Source organism: Neopelma chrysocephalum, unplaced genomic scaffold (genome assembly GCF_003984885.1).
Source record: "Neopelma chrysocephalum unplaced genomic scaffold, ASM398488v2 Primary Assembly neopelma1_215, whole genome shotgun sequence".
Lineage (NCBI taxonomy): Eukaryota > Metazoa > Chordata > Aves > Passeriformes > Pipridae > Neopelma > Neopelma chrysocephalum.
Window position 1 is genome coordinate 137,040 of NW_020897877.1, and position 1,366 is coordinate 138,405.

Consider the following 1,366-nt stretch of genomic DNA (forward strand, 5'->3'; position numbering starts at 1 on the left):
GGGGGGGGGCGAGGGCCACGTAATAAGGACTTTTTGTTTGGCCTGTTTTGCAGAGCTCCAATGTCCTGACCCGCTCTAAGATGAGGGTATGGAAGTTCACGGCCATCGCATCGATGCTCCTCAGCTCCATGTTGTCCATTTTAGTTTGTAGAGACATGTTCAGCGGGAGCCGGGAACGCAGCCCCTCGTCTTCCTCGCCGTCTTCCTCACGGGCTTCCTCCTCCTCCTCCTCCTCCTCCTCCTCCTCCTCCTCCTCCTCTTCCTCCTCGCTGCCGGCGGCTCCACGGAGATCCCCACGAGCCCTGCAACGCCACAGCTCTCTGCTCTCCCAGTGTAAGCTCCTGCAGACCCATCCTTGGCTCATTGCCCCTCCCTGATCCCACAGTTTTCCCTCAAAATCCCCGTTGGGTTATTCCCCACCACCCAAACATCCCCTTTCCCAGGATTTAAAGAGGAGTTTTGGGGCGACAGGGCACCAAACCTTGGTGTGAACAGCTCTGTGTGGAGGGGAACCCAAACAGTTCATCTTGCTGCAAAGAAGCTCCCTTTTTTTTTTTTTTTGGCTCCAAATGGCTTTTTTTGGGAAATTCTTTTTTTAATTATTATTATTATTATTATTATTTCCGTGCTATTTTTTACAAATGGAAAATGTCAAACAGGAGCTGAGGACGAGGGGACCGGCAGCGGCTCCCCCTCCACTCCCTGAGGGGGCTGAAAACCTCCACGTGTTTGTTTGGATTCCAAAACCAGAGGAGCAGCTTTTTTTTTTTGGGGGGTGGAAATTTGGGAATCGATGACAAGCTGTCAAGTCGTGTTTTCCTCTGTCTTCCCTGCGCCTCCCATGGAGCTGAGCTGGAGTAAAGCCTGGATTTAGGGTTGGGACAAAGGGATGTGGGTGTTGGCAGCAGTGATTGGGGACAGTTTGTGTGTTGGCTGCTGGTCTTGGGGGGCAGCTCTTCCCCCCACCCCAGACCAGAGTGAAACAGTTCAAATGTGATATTTATTGGTGTTTCTCCCCAAATCCATATGCCCCAAGGGATCTCCCTCCTCGGGGACATCCTCCCAACCCCAGGGAATTTCCACCTCAGGGGATGTCCTCCCACTCCAAGGAACCTTTATCCTGGGGGATGTTGTCCCATCTCAGGGGATCTCCATCCCGAGGGACATCCATCCACCCCAAGGGAGCTCCATCCTAGGGAGTGTCCACCCACCCCAGGGAATCTCCATCCTGGAGAATCCTGAGATCCTTATCCCTAGAGGATCCTCCCACCTCAGACAGCCCCCCATCCTGGGAGCATCCTCCCACCCCAGGAAATCCTCATCCTGGGGGACATCCATCCATCCATCCATCCACCCCAAAGGACCT

At 53.8% G+C, this 1,366-nt stretch overlaps 1 protein-coding gene across 4 annotated transcripts in view; it reads left to right on the forward strand.

The window, feature by feature from the left end:
- NRTN (neurturin) overlaps positions 1-1,366 on the forward strand; it is a 17,913-nt gene that overhangs the window by 13,752 nt on the left and 2,795 nt on the right. For all 4 annotated transcript variants that reach the window (XR_003537302.1, XR_003537303.1, XM_027703268.1 and 1 more), the window contains exon 2: positions 54-333. Coding sequence is in view for 2 of the 4 variants with exons in the window: in XM_027703268.1 (XP_027559069.1) it covers positions 81-333 (253 nt within the window). In the remaining 2 variants the exon portion in view is untranslated. The remainder of the gene's footprint in view (positions 1-53; positions 334-1,366) is intronic.